Source organism: Rhinatrema bivittatum, chromosome 8 (genome assembly GCF_901001135.1).
Source record: "Rhinatrema bivittatum chromosome 8, aRhiBiv1.1, whole genome shotgun sequence".
NCBI classification, from domain to species: Eukaryota; Metazoa; Chordata; class Amphibia; order Gymnophiona; family Rhinatrematidae; genus Rhinatrema; species Rhinatrema bivittatum.
In genome coordinates this window covers 77,947,466-77,971,820 of record NC_042622.1, presented here as the reverse complement: position 1 = coordinate 77,971,820, position 24,355 = coordinate 77,947,466, and the positions used below count along the sequence as shown (strand labels likewise).

At 48.3% G+C, this 24,355-nt stretch overlaps 1 protein-coding gene across 4 annotated transcripts in view; it reads right to left on the bottom strand.

The window, feature by feature from the left end:
* The window catches only part of GOLGA2 (golgin A2), a 128,970-nt gene that overhangs the window by 59,408 nt on the left and 45,207 nt on the right, over window positions 1–24,355 (bottom strand). For all 4 annotated transcript variants that reach the window (XM_029611637.1, XM_029611639.1, XM_029611638.1 and 1 more), the window contains 2 exons: window positions 11,237–11,378; window positions 10,731–10,820 (listed from right to left, as the gene is read on the bottom strand). In XM_029611637.1, the coding sequence (XP_029467497.1) occupies window positions 10,731–10,820; window positions 11,237–11,378 (232 nt within the window). The remainder of the gene's footprint in view (window positions 1–10,730; window positions 10,821–11,236; window positions 11,379–24,355) is intronic.

The following is a 24,355-nucleotide window of genomic DNA, read 5'->3' as shown; positions in this document are numbered from 1 at the left end:
TAAGATTTAACAATACCAGATATTCTCCTTTTCTGACCCCTGTGATAATCGATTGTAGACACTCCATGCAGAAATGAGGTACTCTTTACTGCAGCAATCATCTTCTTTAAATCCAGGGTGGGATAAAATGTGCCTTCTTTCTTAGACATCACAAAATAAATGGAATAATGACCCTGACTTCTTTCCTCTTCTGTGACTAGTACTACTGCAGCCAAAAGGAGAAAACGCTCCAGTGTGGATCTCACCGCTTCCCTTTTTTCCCTGAAAGGCACAGAGACCATGAATTCCCCAGGCAGTGGACGAGCAAAAACTAAGGTGTAACCATCTTTTACAATGGAAAGGACCCACTGGTCTATCATAATCTTGGCCCAGTCCTCAGAAAAAGAGGGATAATCTGCCCCGATTTGCTCAACTGAGGAATGGACCGACTGACCTTCCTTGAAAAGTTTCGAGCCCTCCCATTCTAGACTCCACAGACTCTCTAGAATTCATACAAACTCTCCAAAAGGGCTAGGATTTCATCAAATAGTGAAGCTGTGAAGATGTACTTCTTCCCAAACGATAGTGCCTGGCCTCCCAAAACCTTTGCCTACTAGGAAAAGACTTATGACTTCCCTTAGGCTTATCCATGGGTACTCTGAGATTTGGACTCTCCCAGATACTTAAACAACTTCTCCAAATTCTCCATGAAGAGCAACTTTCCCCTAAAGGGAATATTACCCAACTGGGACTTGGACCACACATCTGTTGCCCAGCTGCGGAGCCAGAGAAGCCATCTAGCCAAAACTGCTGACATCAAATTTCTTGCCACTGTGTGAAGCAAATCACAGAGTACATCAGCAATAAAGATCAAAGCAGCCTCCAGATATTCCACCTCCTTTTCTGAAATCGTCTCCTCCGAGTCCGCCACCAGAACCTGCTACGCCCAGCACAAACACACTCACACTATAACTACTATAGATTGCCACTCTGAGAGCAAAGGAGGAAACTTCAAAACTCCTTCCATCTTTCGATTCTTAGATCTTTTAAGGACTCCACAACCCTTGACTGGATTAGTGGTTGTCTTAGTGACTACCAACACCAAGGAATCCACCCTCGGCATCTTCAACAGCTGTAAATCCTCTTCCAGAAGGAAACAAGAGCTTCATCTTGGCCTTGCCAACCTTAAGAGCAGCTTCCAGTGTGTCCCAACTCCTTGAACACCAGAGCCTTAGCTGTCCGACAAAAGGAAAAGGTCCTGGCAGGACCCCTAAGCCTCTCTATGATCAGATCCTTTCCTTCCTCTACCGGCTCCACCTTCTTTTGTATAATACCCAGCTCTACCAGAACCTGGGTAATCATGGCTGACAATTCGTCCCTCTTAAAAAAAAAAGTGAACCACCTTTGGATCATCCCCTTCTGCAACAGGAAGCTCACCCTCTCGAGCTTCCTGATCCCCATCCTCCAGGAACTCCTCAGGGAGCTCCTCCAGCAATTCTCCCTCCAAGACCCCCCAAGTCTAGATCCCAGCAGAGATCCATCTGAACCTCTCTCTTCTTGTGATGTGATGAAATGGGTGTCACTGGACCCCCCCACCCCGGTAGAGACCCCTTTCTTAACTAAAAAGGCTTTATGCATTAAAATCACAAATTTGGGTAAAAATGGTTCCTCCATATCTTGCTCACCAGAAGCCTCTCCTGACAAAAAATGCTACACAGATGTCACCTGCCATGGGGACTACTCTGGAGGATCTGTGCAGGCCTCCTATGAAAATCTCTGCAGCGCAGGAGAAATCAAAATGTTCACTATTGCAGCCCTACCAGCTTCATTCCTCGAGCCTGCCTTGGGAACAGTCTGCTGTTTCTTGAGTTCCAATATCCCCAGTCAGGAGCCCTTCCCACCATAGACGCAGGTCAAATAAACCCCAGAAGCTAGGACCTTAGCACGGCGGTCTCTACATGTGGAGCGCCACTTCTCGCAGTCACTCGAATCAGCAATGTTCCCCACAGCACAAGGAAAAGCAGAGCACTGACCTGAACCACAGTAAATTTCTCCCTCTACGATTTCTACAGTATCTTTTCAGCCTAGCACCACTGGAAGGACTGCCGGTAAAACCCCCTTCCTGCAGCCTACCCTGGCTGATTCCACACACTGCTTCAAGCTGCATTCTTTTTCTTTATTTAATCTTTTTAAAGGTGAACCCAAATTAAAACATAAAAAAAGTATGGCTTGCTTTCCTGTAAAGACGACTTCCGATTCCAGGTAGGTAGCGAGGTCTTGAAAGAGTGGGAGAAGAGGACTGGGAATGAGGGAGCCAGCCCACTGGCCATCAGATTCTCCTCCCTGACAGAGTGCAAGCTCACTAACTGCCACCAACCCTCTCTGCTTAACCCTACTCAACCCAAGGGAACACTCCAGCTGCAGGATGGACTCCTCTGCCATCTCCTGGAGTCAGAGAATATTGAGAAACTGCAGGTGACACAGTGTCTTAAGTACCAACGGTATAATGAAGCTTTAATTTTCTGTTTTCATCTTCTGGTAGACAAGAAAAACCCATTCGTATGGATTGGTCTGATGGAGGATAAAGAAAGTGTGAAGGAATCTACAGGAAACTCCCTCAGACTATCTTAAGGGACCAGGCTCAACTGTCTTGCTCCATCTTCCATAAGATCCAGGAAAACAAGGAATCCTGGGTGAAGGGAGGAGCCCCTCCCCAGTGTGCAAGAACTCAGGGCCTAGAAGGGTTAGAGAGGCCCTGGGAAGCAAACAAGAACCCATTCTATGCAAAGACCTGCTATGTGTTATGTCTGTTTGCTACCTGAACTTAAGGTGAGGTGCATTTATTTGTTTGACTTTTCTTTCACTATAAAGAAATTGTGCATAAAGGAAAAGAGCCAGAGCCTGCCTTATTCCTTCTGGGTGTTTCCCAAGCCGCTATCGCCAAATTACCACAGAAGGTCCCTTTGTGTCTATCCCATGCATGCTTGACGTCTGCCACTTTTTTTTACTCTTAGCTGGTAGAAGTCTGTTGCAGGTGTCCATCACCCTCTCAAAGAAAATGTATTATCTCACTTTACTTTTGAGCTTCCCTTCCTTCAGCTTCACATAATGACTTCTTTTTTGAGCTTCTCATTCTACTGGAAATGTTTCCTTCTGGTACCTTTTTGAAGCCTACTAGATATTTGAATATTTTAATTTAGTTTAATAATTTGTTATAACACTTTTCAAAGTAATATCAATACAGGAAAATTGGTTCTTACCTGCTAATTTTGTTCCTATAGTACCACATATCAGTCCAGAATCCTGGGTTTTGTCTCCCTTCCAGCAGATGGAGACAGAGAAAGTTTTGCTGACACTGCCACATAACCCAAGGTGCCACCTGCAGTCCATCAGTATTGATAAGTACCCAAGCCAAGATGACAACAATACCAACACCAATAAGAACATAAGAAAATGCCATTCTGGGTCAGACCAAGGGTCCATCAAGCCCAGCATCCTGTTTCCACAGTGGCCAATCCAGGCCATAAGAACCTGGCAAGTACCCAAAAACTAAGTCTATTCCATGTAACCATTGCTAATGGCAGTGGCTATTCTCTAAATGAACTTAATAGCAGGTAATGGACTTCTCCTCCAAGAACTTATTCAATCCTTTTTTTAAACACCGCTATACTAACTGCACTAACCACATACTCTGGCAACAAATTCCAGAATTTAATTGTGCGTTGAGTAAAAAAGAACTCTCTCAGATTAGTTTTAAATGTGCCCCATGCTAACTTCATGGAGTGCCCCCTAGTCTTTCTACTATCCGAAAGAGTAAATAACCGATTCACATCTACCCGTTCTAGACCTCTCATAATTTTAAACATCTCTATCATATCCCCCCTCAGCCATCTCTTCTCCAAGCTGAAAAGTCCTAACCTCTTTAGTCTTTCCTCAGAGGAGCTGTTCCATTCCCCTTATCATTTTGGTAGCCCTTCTCTGTACCTTCTCCATCGCAATTATATCTTTTTTGAGATGCGGCGACCAGAATTGTACACAGTATTCAAGGTGCGGTCTCACCATGGAGCGATACAGAGGCATTATGACATTTTCCATTTTATTCACCATTCCCTTTCTAATAATTCCCAACATTCTGTTTGCTTTTTTGACTGCCGCAGGACACTGAACTGACAATATTTCGCCCATCATTGTTTGGGATTGTCTGAAAGCTGTGATACGAGAGTCACTTATAGCCAGAGCCTCCCATGTTAAGAAATCAGAGAGGCAGTTGAGGAAGACGCTCATTGACCATTTGTTGACGTTAGAGCAGCAACATAAGCGCACCCCCTCTAATGTCTGCTTAGAGGAAATAGAGTGCTGCTGGTCCCAGATTGCAGCATTAAAATAGCGTATAATCCTGAGCGGACCGAACAATCTTATTTTGAGGGGGGAAATAGGGCCGGGAAATTACTTTCAAATAAGTTGAGGGCGAAGCGAATGTAGAATCTTATCACCAAAATAAAAGATGAACAGGGTCAAACGCTTACCTCTAATGAGGACATTAGACAGCGTTTTCTTCTCTTCTATGAATACTTATATCAGGGTAATTCTGTTATTGCCAATTCAGATATTGCGGCCTTTTTGCGGGATGTTTCACTGCCGCACCTGTTGGACAACACTTGCAGCCCTGTTCGGACGAAAATGCTTATTTCCTCTGAAACGAGAACACGATGGAAAAGACCCTTCCCCTTTCAGTTTATCCTTGGGCAATTTATCACCCTTATTTTCCCCCAGATATTTAATCAACTCCTCCAAGTCCTGACCAAAGAGCAGCTTTCCCTTAAATTATCTTCCCTTAAATTATCTTTTTTTTTTGTAACAGTATCCCTTTTGTAACAATCTCTTCTGTAACATAATTTCCCTTCCAAGTTCATGCCCCCTCGCCCCCCCCTTCTTTATTCATTAGTTCTGTGTTCATTGTAAAGCCTGTTGCTGCTTTTGTTTCTTGTCAACCGATGTGATGTTCCCAACGACCATCGGTATATAAAATCTGTTAATTAAATAAATAAATAAAGAAATGGTAATGCTCCTGAGACTTGATGACACATCCACCGACCAGTTCCTCAACCAGAGGAGTCTCCCCGTTGATAGCGCTGACATCATCATTCTGGAAGAAGTCCTAAAGAGGTCATATAACACATCGGCTCCATAGGCAACCACAGCCTCCAGCTGCTCCGCCTCTAAGTCAGATATGGACTTGTCCACCTGCAACTGCTGCACCCAGCGAAGACCCACCCTCAGCATAAAACTGCTGCACACCTCAAGTATGCCAAGGGCAGACAGTTAAAAAAAAAAATCTTCTTGAGGTGAACTTCAAGCTTCCTATCCTGAAGGTCCTTTAAGGCAGCAGTACCTGCTACTGGAATTGTTGTTTTCTTCGTGACCGCCGAAACTGAGGCATCTACCTTCTGGACTCCAGGAGCTCAAACATGTCCTCAAGCAAAGAATGTAGAGATTACATACCTGATAATCTCGTTTTCCTTAGTGTATGCAGATGGACTCAAAACAAGTGGGTATAGCGTGCTCGTGCTAGCAGTTGGAGACGGATCTGACGTCAGCACAGGTACATATACCCCCACAGGAAGTGCAGCAATTCAGTAATCTTCCTTGCAAAGCTTTATGGATATATGTGTAACTGACTGATCGATTAAATGAACAGGATTACCCTGTCCAATTGATGGTAGCTGGAGACCACCAGCGTTCTCAACCGGAAGGCGTAGACACCTGGCAGGGTGGATGCCCTATTATAAGAAAACATGGCTTACCGTGAGACAGTGAATCCCCATGTATGCCGGCAGCCGGGCGGGATGCCGAGTCCATCTGCATACACTAAGGAAAACGAGATTATCAGGTAAGTAATCTCTACATTTCCTAGCGTGTAGCAGATGGACTCAAAACAAGTGGGATGTACAAAAGCTACTCCCAGACTGGGCGGGAGGCTGCCCGAGGTTCGTTCAGGATTGCCCTCGCAAATGCTGTGTCCTCTCTGGCCTGGACGTCCAGACGGTAGAATCTGGAGAAGGTATGGAGGGAGGACCACGTCGCCGCTTTACATATCTCTGCAGGCAACAGCATCTTAGTTTCTGCCCAAGAGGCCGATTGCGCTCTGGTAGAGTGAGCCTTGACCCGTAGAGGTGGTGGTTTTCCTGCCTCTACGTAGGCTGCCTTGATAACTTCTTTGATCCAGCGGGCGATGGTTGCCCGTGAGGCCGCTTCCCCTTGCTTCTTCCCGCTGTGAAGGACGAACAGGTGGTCCGTCTTTCGTACTGCTTCTGACACTTCCAGGTATCTGGACAGTAGCCTGCCGATGTCGAGATGGCGTAGTATTCGGCCTTCCTCCGACTTCTTCAAACCTTCCGTGGTAGGCAAGGATATGGTTTGGTTGAGGTGGAAGTGAGAGACTACTTTGGGTAAGAAGGAAGGAACCGTGCGAAGATGGATAGCCTCTTGAGTGATTCTGAGAAACGGATCACGGCAGGACAGTGCTTGTAGCTCTGAGATGCGACGTGCTGAGCATACGGCCAGCAGGAACACCATCTTCAAGGTTAACAAATGGATGGACAGGCCTCGAAGGGGTCTGAAAGCGGGTCCCGCTAGGAATTCCAAAACTAGGTTGAGGTTCCACAGGGGCACTGGCCACTTCAGTGGCGGGCGAATGTGTTTGACTCCTGTCAGGAAACGTGAAACGTCTGGTTGCGTGGCACTGAGGTTGCATGCCGAGCAGAGGCTTATGCCTGATGCTGGAGGTGCCGGCTCTGCTGATGCATGGGCTCTCTTACGCTCCATTTCGTCTGTTAACTCGGCTGGAGTCTGCGCTCCGTAATCTTTGCGAAAGATGTGTGCCTACCAATATCCGCTTATCTACGTGCGCCCAGGAACCTACGCCTATCAGCGGGCGCCTATGAACGTGCGCCTATCAGCGGGCGCTTATCAACGGGCGCCTATGAATGTGCGCTCAGCAACGGGCGCCTATGAACGTGCGCTTAGCCACGAACGCCTATGGACGTGCGCTTAGCAACGGGCACCTATGGACGTTCGCTTAGCCCCGGGCGCCTACCAACGTGTGCTTAGCAGCGGGCGCCTATCAACGTGCGCTTGGTAACGTGCGCCTATCAGCGTGCGCGTAGCAACAGGTGCCTATTGTGCGGTGACGAACCAGGCAGGCAAAATGGCGACCTCTTTGGCGGATTGCCCCATAGGCAGGCTCTGCTAATCCTCGCTTCCTCGGAGACCAACAAATTTATTTATTTATTTATTTATTTATTTATTTATTTAAACATTTTTATATACTGGCATTAGTTGTGGACATCATGTCGGTTTACAGTAAACAGGTTAAGCTTGGAAATTACATTTTAACAGGGAAGTCAAACTGTAAACAAGTAAAGATGTACACCTTACCTTGTCTTCGGCGATTCCCGGTTGCGACCCGAGCAGTCTCTGGCTGCGGGGGGAGAGGGTGAGTACCATCACCGCCGCGCTCGAGGAACTGCACCCGCTGTCTCTCGGCCGCGCCCGAACTCGTCTCGCTCGGGGGCCAAGTCCACGCCGGGACCGAGGCTGCCTCTATGCCGCGCCCGAGTCCTTCTCACTCGGGGGCTAGGTCCCTGCCGCGAGTCGGCCACCGGACCGAGGCTCTTACTTCCGAGGGGACCATGGAAATCGCCTCGGGAAACTCAACTGGGGGAGGGACCATCTGGTATCACCGCAGGAGTGTGGGACTCGGCTTCAGGTAGGTGTCTTCTATGAATTTAGTCGTTTAGAATTTGGAAACACGCTCAGCGAGCATGAGGTAGCTCCAAACTGCTGTGGAGACAGAAATTACTGAATTGCTGCACTTCCTGCGGGAGTATATGTACCCGTGCTGACATCAGATCCGTCTCCAACTGCTAGCACGAGCACGCTATACCCACTTGTTTTGAGTCCATCTGCTACACGCTAGGAAATATAATTTATCCATCATTCTGCTAACCTTTAAGCCAGTCTCTGGAGTATCCCACGACCTAAAAAACAACTTTTTGACTGACTTATGGAAAGGAAAATCTTTCACTGGTCCTCGTAGGCCATCCATGACCAGGTCTACCTCTTCCTGATCTGGCTCCTCTCATAGAACCTTTATTCCCAATTCCTCCAAAACCTGGGGAATCAGGGGACTCAACTCCTCTCTGTGGATCATCCCCTTCCACAGCTGGGGCGTTCCCCAAGCCTCTTTCCAAGTCCCGGTCCACAAGAGCCTGATCTGAGTCCTGGGGATCCTGAGCCTGTGGGTCTTCATCCTCTGAAACCTCAGAGAAGTTATCTGCCTTGCTCGCCATTGCGGGCTTCTGTAGGACTTGCCAAACCCTTGTAGCCCCCACAGTTCGAGAGGGTCTGGACCTCTTCCCTGGCCGGGAATCTACCGAAGCTCCAAGCTTGGCCCTGTGCCGCCCTGCGGACTTTCTGGCCATATAAGCCCGGTGAAGCAACAGGACCAAGTGTGAAGAAAAAGTAAAGGAATCGTCTGAAGCCTGCACCAGGAGGTCCTCTTCCTCTCCTGAATGCAACCCCTGAGTCTCCTGACCTCCCCCAGGGTTCCTGTCAGCTGGGGACAGTAGAGGAGAGAAATCCCCCTCCCCCTTTGTGGCCTGCGAAGGTGGACAAAATGGCCGCCATTCCTGCGCTGACCTGGAAGGGGTCCCCTACCTCCACCAATGCTCCAGCAAGTCTCCCACATTCATGCTGCCTCCCCAATATCACCATGACGATTTCCACACTGCCCTCACCTTTTTTTAAATTTTTTTTTTTTTTTTTTAACTTTACCAGTGCAAAGCAGAAGAATAAGAATAAGAAATCACTTCCCTGAAACATAAAGAAAAGCAGCAGGCTTTGTCTGTCCTCCGAAGGGTGAGGGAACTGGAACCACCAGCTTTCAACCCTGTGCGATAAAGGACAGAGCAATTAAGGGTCCCCAACTCCTTGCTAGTCCACCTCAAAAACCAGGTGAGATGGCCCCATCAGGACCTACCACCCCCCTGGGAGGCAATCTCAGAAAAATCAAAACTTTACACTTTTTTTTTTACTAGACAGACTGCAGGCTTTGCACCTCTACCATCTGCTGGAGACAGAGAAATACTGATGGACTGCAGGTAGCACCTCGGGTTATGTGGCAGTGTCAGCAAAACTTTCTCTATCTCCATCTGCCGGAAGGGAGGCAAAACCCAGGAGTCTGGACTGATCGGGTGCATACAGGGAATTGCCCTTTCCCCTCTTTCTTCTAGAGAGTATGTTTTTAGCTCCCTCTCATTCTGTGTGTGGCTTATAGTGCAGTCCCATACATTGTTTTGATGGCCCTTCTTTGAATTGCTTCTACCTTCTCAATGCCCTTTTGTTAAAGTGATATCCAGAACTGCACACAAGGAAGGATCTCACAAGAAACCTGTACAAAGTTAATACCACTTCCCTTCATTTACTAGTGATCACTCTCTTTATACACCCAAGTATACTATTTTTGCCTTTGCAACTGCTTCACACTGAGTGGCTATCTTGAGATCATCAGAGATGTTCCCTTGCCAGGTCTCGCTCTTATTTGGTGAGTATCAGTTCTTTCCTTCCAAAATGATATTTGACCCTTGGGACTTCTGCAACCCAATTTCATGAATATTTTTTTTCCAGTTATAGCTGCCATACCTTTGACCATTCTTCCAATTTTTTAAAATCTTTCATCTGATCTACTTCCTTTGTCATGTCTACTCTTGTAAATGTTCATACTATCTGGAAACAAGTATACCTTCCCTACTAACCATTCTGCAAAGTCACTGAAAAGGAGTAGGCATAGCACTGAGCCCTGTGGCATTCCATTGGTCACTTCCCCTTCATCAGAGTGTACCCCCATTGACCACCATTTTCTGTGTCCGGTTGCTCAACCAACTTCTCACCCAGCTTATAATTTTTCTTCCAGCTCTCAGACTAACTAGCTTGTTCCGCAGTCTTGTATGTGGAAGTGTCAAAGGCTTTACTAAAATTCAGAGGTCACATCAACTGCACTCCATGATCTATTATTAAAAAAAAATCAGTTTGGCAAGATTTTCTTTTTGTGAAACTATGTTGACTATGAACCTGTAACCAACTGACAAAGGTACTATACTATCCTGTCCTTCAATATTGTTTTTATTACTTTCCCACCACTGAGGTCAAACTATTAGATCTGTAGTTTTCTGCTTCTTTCTCCTTTCACCAGTTCACATTCTTGTGAACTGGTGCTACATCTTCTCTTTTGCAGTGTTTTGAAACCTCTGGTTCAAGTGATAAAGGATACAGTCAGCAACTCCTTTCGCTCCTTCAATATTCTGGGATATACCTCCATCAAGTCCCATTGCCTTGTTTACTGTTAATTGTGCCCACGCCTCGAATACTACCTTCTTCAGCAAACGACAATACATTCACCCCACAGCCCATTAAGTTCTTGAATTTGGTCCATTATCCTTTCTTTCTAGTGTCAATACCGAGCACAAGTATTTGTTCCACAAATCTGCTTTCTTCTGTTTCTCTTCTTCACTGAACCATTCTCCCATTTAGTGCTTACTATTCTCCATCTGGGCTTCCTCTTTTCACTTATATATCTATAAATCCATTTAAAGATGCAATCTCCTAGCCTAAAGTTCAGTGCCAAAATGTATCTGACCTATGCCTCAGGTCCAGGTGTAATCATTTCTGAGTCCCAAACCCTGGAATCTTACCTGAGTGACTTGTCTCTCTAAATGTGCCCGCTCTTCCAGTGCAACCTGCAGTTGTTGGTTTGTATCCATAATTCCTGAGTGATTTGAAATCTGTCAGCCAAACAAAATATTTCACCATAAGTCCCCAAAATATCACGAGGTCCCTCACCAAAGCCCCACCGTTATGTCTCCAGAGCACAAGTTCCCTCATTACTGCCACACTCCACCCTAACCAGTCTGTATGGCATGAGGTCCCTCACTTTTGACACGGCCTATATCTTATTCTTAGATCATCCTGGCAGCCGTTAAGCTACCAACACAATCCTCCCACCTACTTTTGCAACACCACATGGCTTCTCACTAACCACAGCCCTGCCCTCACCTGTCTCCAAAATGCCATGACCTACCTTAATTCACCTTCCTACAGTATCTTGCTACTGCACAGCCCTAGGCCTAAAGTCACCTGTCTTCCAGAAAGCAAAGAAACTCCCCGACACTCCACTTAGTGCTATGAAGCTCCACTCTACCTGTTGGATCATAAGTTCAGCCATTTCTAGTTTCTTGCGCAAATCTTCAATTTCCCGTTTCATGCCATTGTTCTCAGACACAAGAGCACTAAGTTTTTCTGCCAGCTCCGAATTCTGCTGCTTGAGTTCCTCACTACTTTTTCTAAAAGAAAAGGATATATTTAAATCATGCAAGACACAGAGGCCTATAGAAAAGAAGACATTTTAACCTGTTAATTTTCTTTCCATGAATCCTGCTACACCAGTACAGTCACGACAAGTGGGTTATGTCCCCTTGCTAGCAGTTTTCCTTGGTGACGTTATCGCCACTACTCAGGAACAACTCAGTATTTCTAATACAAAGCACTGAACATATACATTCAAATTGAGAAATAATTTCAAAAACTTTAAAAATGTTTATTATTGGAGAGAAAAGCAAGTTTGCTTACCGTAAGCGGTGTTTTCTGTAGATAGCAGATGAATTAGCCATGCTGTCTGGGGTACGTCCGTGCCACTAGGTGGCGGAGCTCTCTAAGGTCACCCAAAGGAAAATTAGTTTCTTACCTGATAATTTTCGTTCCTGTAGTACCAAGGATCAGTCCAGGACACCTGGGTTGTGACTCCGCACCAGTAGATGGAGACAGATTAAAACTTGTGGGCGGAGCCATATATAAGCCCCTGTGCCAGTCACAGCCCCTCAGTCATACGTAATGTCAAAGTAGAAAAATCCAAAAGCCAACATAGCTAACCATAGAAACTTACTAAGTAAAATAACTCCAACACCCCTACAGGAAAACAGACTCTCCAACCGGGAGAGCGAACAAAAGAAGGGGTCAGCGTATTAAAAAACAACAATTAGCGGACTCTCCATTACTATAGCGCCACACTGCGGGCGGGATCCTGGACTGATCCTTGGTACTACAGGAACGAAAATTATCAGGTAAGAAACTAATTTTCCTTTCCCTGTACGTACCAGGATCAGTCCAGGACACCTGGGATGTACCAGAGCTAAGTTATCGAGGGTGGGAAGCAGAGAGTCCCGCTCGGAGTACCCTCTCTCCAAATCCCCCAGCATCAGTAGCTTGAACATCCAATCGGTAATGTTTAATGAAGGTATGCAACGATTTCCAGGTAGCCGCCCTGCAAATCTCTTGAGGCGAAACCTGAGAAGATTCCGCCCAGGACGCCGCATGAGATCTTGTCGAATGAGCTCGAAGACCCACTGGCGGTGTTTTACCGCGCAGAATGTACGCGGAACCAATGGCCTCCTTGAGCCAACGGGCGATCGTTGTGCGGGACGCCGCAGAACCTTTCTTCGGACCCGACGTCAACACAAACAGATGATCCGTTAAACGAAAAGAATTTGTGACTTCTAGATAGCGAAGAAGAGACCTTCGCACATCTAGTTTTCTCAAATCCCTCAACTTCGGGTTGGAAGAATCACCAACCGCGAAAGCGGGAAGTTCAATCGATTGATTCAAATGAAAAGCTGATACGACCTTAGGCAAGAAAGAGGGAACGGTCCGCAAGGAAACCCCTGAATCGGAAAAGCGCAAAAAGGGCTCTCTGCAGGATAGAGCTTGCAACTCAGAAATCCGGCGAGCCGAAGCAATGGCTACCAGGAATACAGTCTTTAACGTGAGATATTTGATCGTAGAATGCTTCAGAGGCTCAAAAGGAGCTGAGCATAAGGACGAGAGCACCCAGTTGAGGTTCCAAGAAGGACAAGGGAGCCGCAAAGGAGGACGGAGGTGTTTCGCCCCCCGAAGGAAACGGGAGATATCCGGGTGGAGAGCCAGGGAGACTCCCCGAATCTTACCACGCAAACAACCAAGCGCCGCGACTTGGACCCGTAGGGAACTGCACGCTAAGCCTTTGGCCAGCCCAGCCTGGAGAAAAGCCAAAATATCGGGAATAGCAGCGGAAGTGGGACTAAGACCCCGCTCCACGCACCACTCCTCAAAGACTACCCAGACTCGAACATAAGCCAGAGACGTGGATTGTTTTCTGGATCTCAGCAACGTGGCAACTACCGCGTCCGAGTAACCTTTTTGCTTCAACCGATACCTCTCAAAAGCCATGCCGCGAGACAGTAGTGATCCGCATCCTCCAAATAGACGGGACCCTGACGAAGGAGCCCCGGAAACCCCTGTAGACGAAGGGGTGCCGCCACAGACAACTGGACCAGGTCCGCAAACCACGGACGGCGCAGCCACTCCGGCGCCACCATGATCACGTTGGACGGGTGCAATTCTATGCGCCGCAGTATCTTGCCGATCATGGGCCATGGTGGGAACACATACAGTAGCACCTTCGCCGGCCAGGGAAGTGCTAACGCGTCGACCCCTTCTGCTCCTCTTTCTCGGCGTCGACTGAAAAATCTCGGAGCCTTTGCGTTGTTCCACGTGGCCATGAGATCCATGTGGGGCGTTCCCCAAGTCCTGCAAATGAGAAGAAACGCTTCTTCCGCTAGCTCCCACTCTCCGGGATCCAGGTGGTGTCGGCTGAGGAAGTCCGCCTGGACATTGTCGGCTCCTGCTATGTGAGACGCAGCGAGATCGCTGAGATGCCGCTCTGCCCAGGCCATCAAGGAACATGCTTCCTCCGCTACTTGAGGACTTTTCGTCCCTCCCTGGCGATTGATGTAAGCCACGGTGGTAGCGTTGTCCGACAATACTCGGATTGCCTTTCCTCGTACAAGGGGTAGAAAAGCTTGCAATGCCAGACGGACCGCCCTGAACTCTAGGCGGTTGATAGACCACCGGGTCTGATCTTCTGACCACAGACCCTGAACCGATTTCTCTTGGCAAACTGCACCCCAACCGGAAAGACTGGCATCCGTGGTCACCACTGTCCAGTTGGGAAGAAGAAGAGATACTCCACAGGAGAGATGTTTGGAATCCAGCCACCAGCCCAGGCTGGAGCGCACCTGATTCTCGAGAGGCAGTGGAAGATAATATTCCTCTGAGATCGGTTTCCAGCGGGACAACAATGAAGACTGCAGTGGCCGCAGGTGAGCGAACGCCCAAGGGACTAACGCCAGCGTTGAGGCCATAGATCCGAGAACTGTCAGGTAATCGCAGACTCGCAGACGGTGTTGAGACAAAAGTCGTTGTACCTGAGACTGTAGTTTGCATATCCGATCCTGAGAGAGAATCACTCTGCCCCGTTTTGTGTCGAAAACGGCTCCAAGGTACTCCAAGGACTGAGTGGGTTCCAGATGACTCTTGTTGTAGTTGACCACCCAGCCGAGGGACTGCAAGAATTGTAGCACCCTGGATACCGCTTGCCGACACAGGCTCTCTGACTTCGCCCGAATCAGCCAGTCGTCGAGGTAAGGGTGAACCAGTAGGCCTTCCAGACGTAAGTGCGCCGCCACTACCACCATCACTTTCGTGAATGTCCGAGGCGCTGTCGCCAGGCCGAACGGAAGAGCCCGGAACTGGAAGTGTCTGCCCAGAATGCAAAACCGCAGAAACCGCTGGAAGGCTGGCTGGATGCCCACATGAAGGTATGCTTCTGTGAGATCTAGTGACGCAAGGAATTCGCCTGGCCGCACTGACGCGATCACCGAACGAATGGTTTCCATCTTGAAGTGAGGGACCCGAAGACATCTGTTGACTCCTTTCAGATCCAGTATGGGTCAGAAAGTGCCGTCCTTCTTGGGAACTATGAAGTAAATGGAGTACCGGCCCTTGCCGTACTGATCGGCCGGAACTGGAGAGATGGCCCCCAAGCTTTCTAGTCTTCGGATGGTGTCTAGCACTGCCGCCTTCTTCTTGGGATCCTTGCAAGGCGAGACCAGGAACTTGTCCGCTGAGATGTGAGCAAAATCTAACTCGTAACCGTGTCTTATCACGTCGAGGACCCACTGATCCGACGTCATGCTGGCCCATACCTCGAGAAATAAGGATAGACGCGCCCCCACGTTTGGGATAGCGTGCTGAGGGCGCGACGAGGAATGGGCCGGCCGAACTTCATTGCGAAGGTTTGGAACCCGTACCCGACGGGACTCCTCCTTGCCTGCCAAAGCGTTTGCCCCGAAAGGAGTGCTGCCAGTGAGTGTTTCGAGAAGAGGCCGGCCTGTACGAAGGTCCGGTGGATCTTTGCGGCCTGGACTTCCGGGGACCCCGGAAACGGGCTCTGCCAGAAAACGAAGAGCGCGACCGGGTCCTATCCTCTGGCAGCCTAAACGCTCGGTTCTCACCCAGGGAAACCATCAAGTCATCTAATTCCTTACCAAACAGCAATTTCCCTTTGAAGGGCAATGCCCCGAGGTGAGCCTTGGACAAACCATCCGCCGCCCAGTTGCGCAGCCAAAGGAGGCGGCGTGCCGACACCGCTGCCACCATGGATCTAGCTGAAGTGCGTAGAAGATCATGGAGCGCATCGGCCCCATATGCGATAGCTGCTTCCAACCTATCTGCTTGGGAAGCCTCCTCCGGAGAGAGATCTGCATTCGCCTGCAGTACCTGGGCCCAGCGCAGACTAGCTCGCATAGCGAAGTTCGTGCAAATGGCAGCTCGAACTCCCAAGGCGGAAACCTCAAAAATCTTTTTGAGCTGTACCTCCAACTTTCGGTCTTGAATATCCCGGAGGGCCGTCGCTCCCGTGACAGGGATGGTAGACCTCTTCGTGACAGCGGACACCGCCGAATCCACTTTTGGAAGTCAGAGGAGCTCCAGCGCCTCCTCCGGTAAAGGATAGAGTTTATCCATGGCCTTGCTGACTTTCAAACCTAACTCCGGAGTATCCCATTCCTTGAAAAGGATATCCGTGGACGAGAAATGAAAAGGGAAGGCAACCGCCGGTCCTGTGAGGCCGAGAAGAACAGGATCCATATTCGCCTCCTGGCGGACCACCACCGGAGGAGCTTCAATTCCCAATTCATGGAGAATGGCCGGGATGAGAGGTGCCAGTTCCTCTCTGCGGAATAGCCGCACCACCTTGGGGTCATCCCCTTCTGCAGCCTGTGCAGCTTTCTCTGCAATGGGCTGTGCAGTACCATCCACTGCTGCCTTCCCGGCCCCCATCAGGGGCTCCTCGGCGGACTCCGTATCATCCTCAGGGGAATCCTCGGGATCCGATTCCTGCGGCACCCCCCTGGGAGGCCGCTTCCCCCGGGACGCACCGTGGGCGATCTCCGCGCCCTTCCTGGACTTCTTTTTCCGTGGAGGGGAGCCGTGGTCGGCCGCACGCGAGCCATTCCCCCGGATGCGCTTGCTGCGCTTGTATTTGAGAACTTTGCGCAGCAACAGCGCAAAATCCTCAGAAAAATCACCAGAATCCGAAGAATCACTCTCGGAAACCTCCCGGGACCGAAGCCCCTCCGAGGGAACCTCCCCCGCCGCGACACGCTGTGGGGAAAGCGCAGGAGGAAAAGAAGAGGCCCCCACTGTTTCCCGCGAAATTTCCCGGCCGGTGGCCAAGATGGCCGCCACTCCCGCACTAACCGGGAAAAGATCCTGAGGCCTGTCAGCGGAGCTACCACCGCGCGACGGCGAACGCGCGACCCGGGAACGAGCCCCCCGCGGCGCTGCCGAGGGTCCCTCATCACCCGGGACGCAAGCTGAACAAAGGCTGTCCCTTGAAAGACGCGCGTGCGCCGAGCCGCAGGCCCTGCACTGTGCAGCACGCGGCATGCCGGCGAAAACGCGGGAGAAAACGGGGCCGCGGCGAAAAAATTACCACAAAAATTAAAAAATTAAAAATAAACAAATAGCGCAATTCGGCGACCTCCCCCCTGCCAATGACGCCCCCCCACCGACAAAAACGGAGCGGCGACGCCAGGTAACAGAGAGCCGCAAAAACAAAAGTAAAAACTTTTTTTTTTTTTTTTTTTTACAAACAAAAACGCTGTCCCTGGTACTGAAAAGCCCTTATTCCTGCAGGGGTGAGTGAACCAGGCTCCCTGGTGTCACCCCTGACGCTGCCACTAGCTCAGCCGGGTCCTCAACCCTGGCAGCGGCCTCAACCGGGGGAGGGTAGTCCCCTCAGGACCTCTCAACTCCCCTGGGAGGCAGGGCAACCGGGACTAAGGGATTAAAAGAAAAAACCCCCAATTTGGTATATAAACAACTAACAAAAAAGCCTAGCCCAAAAAATTCAAACCTGACTAACACCAACACCAGAATCAGGTCAGGCAGGGCTGTGACTGGACCTGCACCATCTACTGGAGACAGAGTAAGACTGAGGGGCTGTGACTGGCACAGGGGCTTATATATGGCTCCGCCCACAAGTTTTAATCTGTCTCCATCTACTGGTGCGGAGTCACAACCCAGGTGTCCTGGACTGATCCTGGTACGTAGAGGGAAAGTATTTTGGTGAGGTGTTCCCTCCTGCCTGTCCCTGTGCCTCAAGTGTGTGTCTGTCTCCTAACTCTGAGCCTGACCGGTGGTCCCTCTCGGGATCTTCCCCCAGGGGCGTGGTCATCTGCCACTGGTCCAAGGATCCACCCACAACTCTCCTAAATAACAACAAAACAACAACAGATTGCTAACTCCTATTTGATTGATACTCCCAACAGATAGCTAACTCCTAACAGATTGCTAACTCCATGGATCCGGCACAACTTAATGCCTTGCAGGCCATACCGGGCCTGGCCCGGCGCATTGTGGAGCAGCAAGACGCCTTGGAGAAACTTACTGCAGCATTTCATCAGCTACACACACAGAAGGCTCAAGGCACAGCCTCCAACCAAGAAGGTCAGTCACCGGAGGTAATTTTGAAGACTGCTGTACCACTGGCGGCTCCAATCCGCTTTTCCGGAGAAATCCAGAAGACCCAGGGCTTTTTGAACCAGTGCTGCTTGCACTTTGCCTTACAGCCGTCTCTATTTCCTACAGATCTCTCCAAGACTACCTACATCCTTTCATACCTGGATGGTAGGGCCTTGTCTTGGGCATCTACCTTGTGGGAACGCAAGGACTCCATTTTGCAGGACATAGAAGGATTTATGGACTTATTTAAATCCGTTTTCGATGACCCTGCTTAAACTGCTGTAGCCAGTTCTGCTTTGGTGGAAATGAAGCAAGGCAGCAGATCATTGGCTGAATTTGCCATCGAGTTCAAAACTCTTGCAGCAGAACTTCGCTGGGACCCCAAATGTCTCAAGACATTCTTTTGCAGAGGCCTGGATACCCGTTTAAAGGACAAGCTGGCTGCTCACGAAACACCTGACTCGCTGGACGAATTAATAGCCTTGGCCACTTGGATTGATCACCGGCTCTGGGACAAGGTGAAGGAACCCCGGCCTAAGGTGTTACCTGGGTTGAAACAGGCTAGTGCTGTCTCTACACCTTGGATGGTTCCAGTAATCCCTGCTGCTGATACAGATGAACCTATGCAACTTGGTCATGGACGCTTGACTTCAAGGAGAGAAGATTTCGGAAGAAGCGTGGCCTTTGCATGTACTGTGGTCAGCCTGGCCACGATGTCTCTACATGCTCCACTCGTCCGAAAGCACGGACGGGCCAAAGGCCTATAGGAGGACTATTCTTAGGCCTTACTGCGCTCTCTTACGCTCTCTCTCCCAGTCTCCTTGACCTACTGACCAGTCACGGTTCAGACTCCTGCCCTGGTGGACTCAGGGGCAGGAGGCAATTTCCTTCTCAGAAGTCTAGTGGAATATTTGAGGATCCCCCTCATCAAGTTGAAAAACCCACTACGATTATCCTCCATTCATGGAGAGCCCTTACCGGGAGATGTGACTTGCCAAACCGAATCAGTTACTCTCTGCACCGGAGCTCTTCATACGGAATAGCTCTCCATCGTACTGGAAAAGGCTGTGCACCTTATCGTCTGGGGTTACCCTGGTTGCAAGTACACCAACCCCAATTTGACTGGGCATCTCTGGATCTCTCCCACTGGGGCCCAGAATGTCATGGGAAATGCCTTAAGGAGATATTGCCTATTATTGGCATACCTGCGGCTCCAGCAGTACCGGGACTGCTGCTCCAGTACACCCCCTTTGGGGATATATTCTCCAAAGAAGTAGTTGATATTCTTCCTCCACTGGAGCCCTATAACTGTGCCATTTGACAGAAGTCTAAAACTGAGTCTCCGAAAGGACAAGTGCACTTTCTCTCAGCATTTGAGAATAAAGCAACATCAGAAGACATTGAAGAAAATCTCCAGAAGGACTTTATTCAACCATCAGAGTCGCCAGCTGGTGCGAACATTTGCTTTGGGGGAAAAGGCAGATGATACGATACACAGTGAATGTTCTGCAATATCTCAAGACGAAGACACTACACTTACTCAGCAAATTTTCTTCCAAGACTCAAGATCTACCTGTCATCAATGCAGAAGACGACTTAGAATACAAAGTCGAAGAAGTCCTGGACGTTCGTAAAAGAGGCAAGACTTTTGTTTACCTTCTAAAATGGGAAGGTTTCGCCCCAAAGAAAACTCTTGGGAGCCTCAGACCAATATCCTGGATAAAGAGATGCTTCGTCAGTTCCACCTCGCACATTCTTCAAAACCTAAGCCTGGTACCAGAAAAGGAAATCGCCCTTTGAAGGGGGTACTGTTGCGTCCGTCGGTTCCCGACGCCCTCTCTCTGCCCTCCTTACCTCTTTGGCGCCTCCCTCTTCGCCCGCGGGAAGATTGGCTGCCGTGGCGTCCTTCTGCCGAAGTCTTCCGGCATCCCTGGACCAGCTTGACACTGCAACCCGCCATGCTTCCTGGAGGCCTAGGGGCGCGGCGCAACTCCGACCAAAGTACCGGTGATGGCACGAACCTCAGGGGCGTCCCCTGCAATGACGCCACCCGCGACAGATATATAAGGTCTTAGAATCTGCTAACAGATTGAGTTAGCAAGGGTTACTCTACCTAAGCTACTCTGCCCTCCTCGGACTTACCAGGGGTACCCGTTCCTCGGGGGCCTCGCTCTCTCCTTTGTTTTTCAGGAGACAGTCTGGAACCCGCTCCTCAAGGGCCCTCATTCCCAGACTTGCTCCGTATTCTCTTCTGCCTGGAAGTCATCACTGCCAACTACATCAGTGAGGTACCATCGCTCTCTCAGAGCTTACCCTGGAACCAGGTACTCGCTCCTCGAGGGCCTATATATTCCAGCTCCTGGGCTTCTATGAGACATTGTGTGAGTGTTACCATCAGGTTCGGTACATGTACTCCGCATACCCTGCCTACTCACTATATTTCAGTTTCTCTACAGCTCAGCCTCCAGGGATCGCTGTTCCAGTATCTGAGGGACTACAGCCCAGCCAGGCATTCCAGCTCATTACTGCCGCCTCTGGTGGTTCAGTATACTGTCTAATAAAAGAACTAGTGTGTGTCTGTCTCCTAACTCTGAGCCTGACTGGTGGTCCCTCTCGGGATCTTCCCCCGGGGGCGTGGTCATCTGCCACTGGTCCAAGGATCCACCCACAACTCTCCTAAATAACAACAAAATGACAACAAATTGCTAACTCCTATCTGATTGATACTCCCAACAGATAGCTAACTCCTAACAACTTGTTTCTCAAGAAAGACTCTTATGGGTAGATTTTTAAAAAGAACGTGCGCACATGCTACAAAATCCCAATTGGCATGCACAAGGAGGGTATAATTTAGCAAATTCGCATGGTGATGCATTCCTAGGCTTCCCCAGTTCCCTCCCCCCTCTACCCTAACCTCCCTTCCCATATCCTAGCCCCCCCCCCCATTTTTTTAACTTACGTTTAGCTCCTGCAAAGGAGCAGGAGCAAGTTGTGCACACCAGCACCCTGCCGGCACGCAATCCCCCAGCACAGCGGCAAATGGCTGCTGTACCGGGCGCCTCTAGCCCCACCCTGGACCGCCCTACTGCCGAGGCCCGGCTCTTGTGCGCATAAACCCGTCTTTTACGTGCGTGGGCCATTAAAAATACGGCCTTTAATGAATTTAGAACAAAAGACGATCAGCGCTGGTCCCTGCAGCATTCTTCTGACAGGCCTGTCAGAAACCCTCTCTACCCTGATTAGCTTAGTATGAATCATACTGAAAACTTCTTGGGAGTCCTCTCAAAGGCCAACTCCCCCTATAACAACTCAAAGGGGAGCCATCCTGTCTCATCCCAAAGTTGTCCCAAGAATTGCAACTCAGCATCCCACCAGCCTACAACCTCTGATTGAAGCGTGGCCGAGACTATACTGGGATTCTCCTTAATCAGTGCAAGTGTCGAGAAAGGCCCTTTGGGAATACCCATACATTTAACAGTGCTTTCCAGGTCCTTCACTGTGTAAGCTATTATGGGCCACAATCTAAACAATCTGCACACTTGGGTGGAGGCAGATGGCATAAACAGAAATAAAGGCAAATCAACACCCTCAGCTGCTCCTGCTTCTAGGCAGTATATATTCTCCATTCAGCCAATCTTTCAAAAAGGCCAGTCTACAGGCCCAATAATATCCTAGCAAATTAGGGAATGCCATTCCTCCCCTCATCTCGGTCATCCAGAAGGTGCCTAATTTTAAATGGAGAGTATGCTTGTACCAAATGCATCAAGATATTGGACTATTCAAATTAACAAAGAATTTCATAGGGGGCGTAACAGGGAGATACTGAAAAAAGTAAATAAGTCTGGGAAGGATGTTCATTCTTAATATTCCTATCCTGCTCACCTAGTACACTAACAAGTCATCCCATATCTTCTAGGATGCCATTTAAGACAGGGACACAGTTAGTCCCTAAAAATTAAAAATTCCTAAATACCAAAAGCTTTCCTGTGTTAATGTAAAGTGGGAGATGCAGACAGGGATACAATCATCCCCACCTCTTCCAATAAAGAGCAAGTCAGACTTTTGGTAATCTTGTTGCCTGATACCTTACTTCAGTGGTTCTCAACTAGTGTGTCACCAAAAATTTGACATAGCAAGCCTATTCTTTCTAAAACAGCCACATGTGCTTGCTGCTTGAGGAGCGTGCAGAGTAGGGAGCTGGTACTTAAAATTCCTCATCACCACTTGCTGTTGCTACTTTTCCCTCAACCCTGGCAATCCCAGCCAGAAATGTTGCAGGCATACTGTATCCTGCCCCACCATCCTTCCGCACCTCCTCCCAACTCTTGGAGTTTCAGTTTTTCTCTGTAGGCTTTTTATAATTTATGGTCTTTTATTCTGTATTAGATAAGGGGCCATCTGCATTCTGCATGTTTGACAGGTGGGGGATTCTGCTAAGTAAGATGTAGATTCTGTGTAGGAATCTACAGCAGTCTGGCTTTCTTTATTTTTCCAATAGTAAGTGAATTGTGTTCCATATTTGCAGTCTTGCTTTTTTCATAGGTAAGGTTGTTGCTGTTGAAGTCCTGGGTGTCAGTGCTCAGTGGTATGCTATATAATTTCTAAATGTCTTTTTAGCAGGTTTTCATGTTATTTCACAAAGTAGCTGGCAGGGAAGGGATTCTGAATTATTATTACTGAGGGGATATCAGAATTTGAATATATTTTTCATATGGTGAGTTAAAAGGGGAAATTTCTTAACACTACTCTGTATAAATTCCAGAAGAGGTCATAACTTTCTGAGGCTGACACATAATAATGTGTACTTTGTTTTTTGTCAAATAAACAACAAATTACAAAAAAAAAAGGCTTCAATTACTTGGGTGGGAGGAAGTGAAGGCTGCCCGCAAAAGCCCTACCCCATAAGTTGACTCCTCCCGCACAAGCACATCCAGTTGATAATGCTTCACAAAGGAATTAAGAACATAAGAAATTGCCAAGCTGTGTCAGACCAAGGGTCCATCAAGCCCAGCATCCTGTTAGCAACAGAGGCCAAACCAGGCCACAAGAACCTGGCAATTACCCAAACACTAAGAAGATCCCATGCTACTGATGCAATTAATAGCAATGGCTATTCCCTAAGTATAATTGATTAATAGCAGTTAATGGACTTCTCCGACGAGAACTTATACAAACCTTTTTTTAACCCAGCTACACTAACTGCACTAACCACATCCTCTGGCAACAAATTCCAGAGCTTAATTGTGCGTTGAGTGAAAAAGAATTTTCTCCGATTAGTCTTAAATGTGCTACTTGCTAACTTCATGGAATGCCCCCTACTCCTTCTATTATCCGAAAGTGTAAATAACTGATTCACATCTACTCGTTCAAGACCTCTCATGATTTTAAAGACCTCTATCATATCCCCACCTCAGCCGTCTCTTCTCCAAGCTGAACAGCCCTAACCTCTTCAGCCTTTCCTCCATAGGGGAACTGTTCCATCCCCTTTATCATTTTGGTTGCCCTTCTCTGTACCTTCTCCATCACAACTATATCTTTTTTGAGAAGCGGCGACCAGAATTGTACACAGTATTCAAGGTGCGGTCTCACCATGGAGCGATACAAAGGCATTATGACATTTTCCATTTTATTAACCATTCTCTTCCTAATAATTTGCTTTTTTGACTGCTGCAGCACACTGAGCCGAAGATTTTAAAGTATTATCCACTATGATGACTAGATCTTTTTCCTGGGTGGAAGCTCCTAATATGGAACCTAACATCGTTTAACTACAGCAAGGGTTATTTTTCACTATGTGCTACAGCTTGCACTTGTCCACATTAAATTTCATCTGCCATTTGGATGCCCAATCTTCCAGTCTTGCAAGGTTCTCCTGCTATTTATCACAATCCGCTTGTGATTTAACTAATCTGAATAATTTTGTATCGTCCGCAAGTTTGATAACATCACTCGTCATATTCCTTTCCAGATCATTTATATATATTATATATTGAAAAGCACCGGTCCAAGTACAGATCCCTGAGGCACTCCACTGTTTACCCTTTTCCACTGAGAAAATTGACCATTTAATCCTACTCTCTGTTTCCTGTCTTTTAACCAGTTTGTAATCCACGAAAGGACATCGCCTCCTATCCCATGACTTTTTAGTTTTCTTAGAAGCCTTTCATGAAGGACTTTGTCAAACGCCTTCTGAAAATCCAAATACACTACATCTACCAGTTCATCTTTATCCACGTTTATTAACCCCTTCAAAAAAATTAAGATTTGTTAGGCAAATTCAGAGACAATCACATAGCCATCCTGGAAATATCAGCTGGCGCAAGAGCATGCATCTCCGCCCAGGACACCAAATACGCCCTGGTAGAATGGGCACGCACCGATTCTGGAAGCTTCTTATCTTTGATTAAATAAGCCAAATTAA